This window comes from Durio zibethinus, chromosome 28 (genome assembly GCF_047325235.1).
Source record: "Durio zibethinus cultivar Kanyao isolate XHJ-2024 chromosome 28, ASM4732523v1, whole genome shotgun sequence".
Classification (NCBI taxonomy): domain Eukaryota; kingdom Viridiplantae; phylum Streptophyta; class Magnoliopsida; order Malvales; family Malvaceae; genus Durio; species Durio zibethinus.
In genome coordinates, this window is record NC_143189.1 from 15,834,254 (window position 1) to 15,840,499 (window position 6,246).

The window sequence follows — 6,246 nt, forward strand, 5'->3', positions numbered from 1 at the left end:
TCAATTATCACTTAAAATAAAAAAAATTGTTCAGAAAAGCTAAGTCGGTGAAATTAACGCAAGACAACAAAACAATTATTGGCCAAAATTTGGTGTCTTTCACTTCGTTGGCATTCCAAATCAAGTGTTTAGTGCAAGAGCGAAAGTCCATTGCATCGAATTTATGGCTGATAGATATACAAAACAAATAAATAAACAAAGAGGATTTAGTAGATGTCATAATATTCAATCATATACAATTATCAAGTATATCCTGGAGTAACCGACTTCAAGTTCAAAAAGTTGGATGCATATTGATTTTCAAATAAGAGTGCCGCTGCAAGTGAACTCGAACATTTTCCGGCCATAATACAGACCTCTTAGAATTTGTTAGTTAACAAAATTTATCACCTTCAAATGTATGACTGAAACTAATGTTTAACTAATGGAAAATTTGTGTAGAGATTTCTTTACAGGCATCCCAAGGAAATTCCAGACTTGATTGTTCCAGGACAGATAGTCATATCCATGAGATGAATTGAATCTAAAAAGTCAGTTGTGTTCTTTCTTCAGATAGTGAGGGAAGCCCCATTGTCTGCTGCAGTGAGATTGAGTATCATTGTAGCTGCCTTCAAAGACCTGATTAAAGGATGGCCCCAGTGAAAAACACTTCAACCTCTCAGACCATAAGGCAAAATAGCATGAACATCAAACTTAAAAAGAAAAAAAACTAATCCAAGCATTTTGTGTAAGAACATTAGATTTCACTCCTGGGCTACGTTAAAATGGAAATTTGATTATTTTATAATACATACACGAGTAACATTTTATTAAATAAATAATGTTATTCATTTAATTTGACAGACACCTAAAGATAACTTTAAAGGCATGTGATTTCTTATAGTAATACTTTCTTCTCATAACATATGATAGTAATTCATGCAGTTTTCTGAAAAATATACAGTCCATGCCAATAATCTTAGCACAATAATAAAATAGGAGTAAATGTTGCTAACAAATTATTGAATATAGTTTAACAAGAAAACATAATGGATTTAAACTGATAAATGAAGATAGCAATTAAAATTGGTCAAATCCAAATTTCAAAGGACCATAGTCAATGCTAAGGGTTGAATTGACCCTCAAATATGGTTGGCAGGACAAAAGCTTAATGCCAAGCTTAGAGACATTCCAGATAGGTCAATACAACTAGTAATAAAAGAGTCTACTTCTGTTTTATATTATTATTAAGGTTTACTCAAACCTTAGTTCCTCACAACGACTTCAAAATACTAGTTCCTTACAGCCACTCCAAAATACATGTTCTTCTATTCGGAAACAAATTGGATATTGCTAAGTTGTTCCAGTGACATAGCTCCTTTTGATTGAAGGAGATAGACAGAAGTCTCCCGTCAATAAGCAGACTGCTTGTTAGAACCATCAAATCATTCATTTTAGATTTTTCACTCTCATTTTGATAACATAACACCTCTCCCTTCAGTTTCTTCCACAAAACTAAAATTTCCCTAGATATCTCAGATTCCATTCCACTTTTTAACCCTTCCCCCTATATCCTCCTATGAGAGAACAGATGATTTGAGTGAATGAAAAGATTGAATTAATCCTGTCAAGTATAGGGTATTTATACACAAGTGTTGGTGTTCATTATAAGCTGTAGCTTATCATCTAAGCAGGATTAAATCCTAATCTAAGATTAAAACTAGCTTATCTAATTATTCTAAGATCAACCAACTTATCTAATCATTCAAAACTTTATGCAGCTATGACTTAGTCTAAATCATGGATAATGAGATGACTAGGTCATGGAATTTCACATCCTAATACTAAACCTTCCATTCCTCCAAGGCTCCAATCCACTTTCTCACCAATGTTACTCTTATTTCTTGTGTTCCTTATTGCTTGCATTCAGCTCCCTCAATATTGTTTGGTTCTCCTTTCTAAATCCTCTCCATCATCATAACAAGCTCTTGTGCAGCATTAAACCAATACTAAATTAAATTAATGCAGGTGAAAGAGGACCTACCAAATTAAAGAAATAATTCAAAGATAATGAAACTCACATGGACTGAAATATATTTTAGGTTTAATAATCTGGCTAGGTTAATTAAAGCTATTTACAAATAGTCGCAACCAAGTCTTTAATTGCATTCATGGTTGCAAAGTAACAGCCATTGGATTTGCAATGTGGACCACAAATATTGCTGTTATAAACCTCACAATTTACTATAATATTAAATAAGAGTTTTAAACCAACAAATCCTCCTCTAAATTATCTGAAGTAACTCATTGTGTTTGATTTCTTTATAAATTAACAAATATGATAGGTAAGAAAACATTAACATTCTTCAATCATACCTCAAGGTTGATAAAAATAAGTTATTAATTGTTTGACAAGAGTACCTATCAATGTTTATCAAGTAAATGAGAAAAACAAAATTAAATATACTTCAAGCTAAGCCAGCTAGAGTCTGATTATAATATTTATTTGAGCCTGTTTTTACACGTATCTGTCTTCAATAGGTTATAAATTTTTATTTCCTAATGCAATTTAATTTTCTAAATTTATTTAAAAGGTTGGCATGAAATTGAAAACCCAGATCCAGTTTTCAAGCTGCCCCCATCCCCAGTAAACAAATTTCCACTCAAATTTCCTCGCAGCACAGTTTGTCTAATTAAAAACTTCCACCAGTAAGACCTTCTTTCCTCCAAAATTACAGGAAAATATTAAAATGCACCCAAAATCTCTCCCTTTTAATTAGACTCCATTTATTTTTCCAACCCCACACGCCTTCACTCCTCAAGACTACACCCATTCCCGATCCCATTTCCTAAACAGTTTCAATCCATTCTCAAACTTTATGTTTCTCATTGTCATGGTCTCTTAACTCTTTGCATGATTCTCCTAAGCACAACAAAGTTTTTTAATGAGTAAATTCAAAGTAAAAGTACCTCTTGAGATCTAGAGTGATTTTCTTGGTTTTTATTCGTTATTCCTTTCCCCTTATGACTCCTATAATGATATAGCAGTATGGCCAATCATAATGGAGTAAACCAAATCCCTAGTTTTTGTCTTCAGGGGATTGAACCCTGATCAATATTTTTGAAGGAAGCAACAGAGAAGCAAGTTGCAGAGGTGCTCTAATGATTGGTGGCAATGATCAAACAACCAACTACACTCTCACCAAAGAGAGCTATGATCTTCATGCCTTAATTAACTTACATCTCAAATACAGCCAAACATATTCATCATCCACCATACTAGAGGACTAAAACGAACAAAAATGAGTTGCATAATGAATGATTTTGACTTCCTATCCAACTTAGGAAGTTCAATTCAACCTAGAATTACGTGAATAAAAAATTAAATGCCAAGGATCCAACGAGAAGGGTGTCAGAGGTTGAAGATTTTCTAATTTTAATTTAAGCATTGGTGCATAAAAAAGATCTATTTCTTTGTCTCTCCTAGTTCCATAGAAAGAAGCTATTCACCGTTAGTAGTGGTAAGAAGAGTTGTTGGATAGTGCCACAAAGAGAATTTATGGAAGAACTTTGTCCTTTCGTTAATCCAAGTTTATCACTTTATCATGTCATTAGAAAGTGTGCTATTTGGTCTACCCATGAAAATAGTTATGCCACCAAACTTCTGTGGTTGTGCAGAGTAATCTAAAGATGTCCCTTACCCTTAAAAAGTTTCGGAAAAAAAAAGCCAGATTATAAGCCTGACTTGCATGCAAGGCAAGGGTGCACACTCTCTTTCATGTTTGCTAAATTGAAGACGTTGAACCTAATGCGCAGTTTCTACAGGCATACCAAAGGTTGCTACGGATGGCAATCCATTGCTACATAAGTTAGACATGTATCAAAAGGAAAAATGACACCAAAAGTTCAGCTCCCATATAAAACCCTGGTCACAAACAGCCTATTCACTATTTTTTTTTTACTAGAAACTTTTTTTAGGTTCTAATCTGCTAAAGCAATCTACAGTACTCTCCACCTAAGAAATGCGAACAATTTTTGAAGTGAGAATTAAAGCAAAGATATTCTCAACTATATTGTTCTTTTGCAACTGCCTACATGCCATATTATATATCCGAACTCTTAATTCCGCAAAAATCTATTTATTTAAGCAAATTAGGCACAGATAAGAAGCAGAGAGCTTAGAAGCCTATTTTGAAATGTTTATAATTGCATTCTTAGAGGAATTCATCTTCCAACGAGTTGAAATAAGAGACTAGTTTTCCTAAACAATTGGAAACCATTAGAACTTACAGATTGCTGATAAATTTGACATGAATTAAAAGACATTTTAGCTCAATTTATCCTCCTTTCTATATGATTCTAGGATATAATAAAATTAGTATGATAACTTACATGCACAACTGCATATGTAAAATAGATTAATTCTTACTAAAACTTAAAAGAAAAATTCACATACCATGCTTCAGGTGTCTGATATACTGAGGCTGAATTTCCAAAGCAAGATTGAAGCATCTCAGTATTTATCACACCTGGACTAAGTGCTACAACAGCAAACCCATCTGGCATCTCCTTTGCCACTGCTCTGCTTAAACCCTCAACAGCCCACTTTGATGCACAGTACGGTGCAACCTGTTGAGTTACAAGCATGTTCAAATTTGGTTCACTATTACTGGAAAAGGTTTAGTACACTTTAAGAATAAAACAAATTTCTGAAATTAAGAACTTTACATTCTAGAGATAATAGCCATAAGAGTTGCTGGCAGAGGAAATATTACCAGCTCATAAGACATAACTTATTATGATAAGAATAGAGCTCCTTTGAAACTAGTGTGTCTACATGCTTCCCTCTAAAAGCTTCAAAAAAAAATTCCAACAGCCTCTAAATTCATCACTGCTGTTTTCAACAATGGTTCCTTTATTTCAGATAAACAATTAGGAACTTTTGATTGGGCAATATTGCGCATGGTTTCCCATATTAATCATGGAAATTAAATGGGGATAAATTTAAAATATATGAATTGTATAGAAGATGAAAATTGTGAATTTACCAGGGCAGCACCAGATCTTCCCCATCCAGAAGACATATTAACAATAATCCCTCGACTTTTTGGAATCATCAAAGGGATAAAGTGGCGCAGCACATTTGCAATCCCTTTCACATTTGTATCAATAACGGCATCAAACTCTTCCACAGGAACCTCCCAAATTCTGTTGTTTTTATTGATTGTACCTGCATTATTTACTGCCAATACCTTAATGTCAGTAAAGACCAAAAGAGCAGAAGCTGTGGGACTTTCTGTTTAGCATGACATGTGCCCTTAAGCTATAAATTTATATGCACTCCACTTTCAGCTAAAGAAACAGACATAAAGCTAAACGAGACAATTGCTCTATCTTAAGGTTTGTTTGATTAAAAGTGGTTTTTCAAATATTAATGTGTTTACGGAGAGAATGATTCGATTAGTGAAAACCCCAAACCAAAATTTCGCTCATGACAGACGAAAAATGATTTACTGGCCTCAAGTATAGTTCAAAGGCAATGCATAAACACTTTTGATTAATGATTACTCAGTCAGATACTTAAATTCCTCCTAACAATGTCTCAACGTTCCATATTCCTTTAACTTAATTTAATTGGAACTGTTCCAAAAGCCTCTAAAGAGAGTTCAAATTTCAAAGGAAATCTAAGATTTTCTATTTTGGATGAGAATTAAAAATTAGAATAAAACCCTAAAATGCTGAAGCAAAGCGCAATACCTATTATGTCTGGAACAACCTTCTTTTCCATTACTACTCGGGCCAGCTCCTCAACGCTGCTATTTGAACTCTGCAAATCCAAAACAGATTAAAAAAAAATAGAGCTGTGTGTAGAAGACATAGAAATGGATTAGGGAATAGGGGCGGACCACATCGACATTGAGGAGGAGGTGACGGTCGGGGGAGGAGAGCTCCGATTGGAGGGAGTTGAGTTTATCCTGGGAGCGGGAGCACCCGATAACGGTGTGGCCTCTCTTGGAAAGCTCAAGAGCTAGGGATCTACCCAGCCCTCTGCTCACTCCGGTTATCAAAACCGTCTTAGCTGCCAATGCTGCCGCCGCCGCTTTGTTCGACACGCTAAACGACGCCGTTATCATTCTGCTTTAATCTTTTTTGCTTCTCTCCCGGAAAAGAAAATGCTAACGCACCATGCTTAATGGCAACATATAAAATAATTACTCCAAAAGCCCAGATCCGTTCCTCTTTATTGTTCAACTGGGCCCAGAAAAG

The 6,246-nt window shown here is 34.6% G+C and overlaps 1 protein-coding gene across 1 annotated transcript; it reads right to left on the bottom strand.

Annotated features, from left to right (window-relative positions):
- Positions 1-188: 188 nt before the first annotated feature.
- Positions 189-6,175, bottom strand: LOC111281134 (NADPH-dependent pterin aldehyde reductase). The gene is made up of 5 exons (XM_022868768.2): positions 5,886-6,175; positions 5,737-5,806; positions 5,028-5,221; positions 4,436-4,608; positions 189-618 (listed from the first exon to the last, which is right to left on the bottom strand). Exons 1-5 carry the CDS (start codon positions 6,111-6,113, stop codon positions 549-551), a joined length of 735 nt encoding a protein of 244 aa, XP_022724503.2. The 5' UTR covers positions 6,114-6,175; the 3' UTR covers positions 189-548.
- Positions 6,176-6,246: the final 71 nt, after the last annotated feature.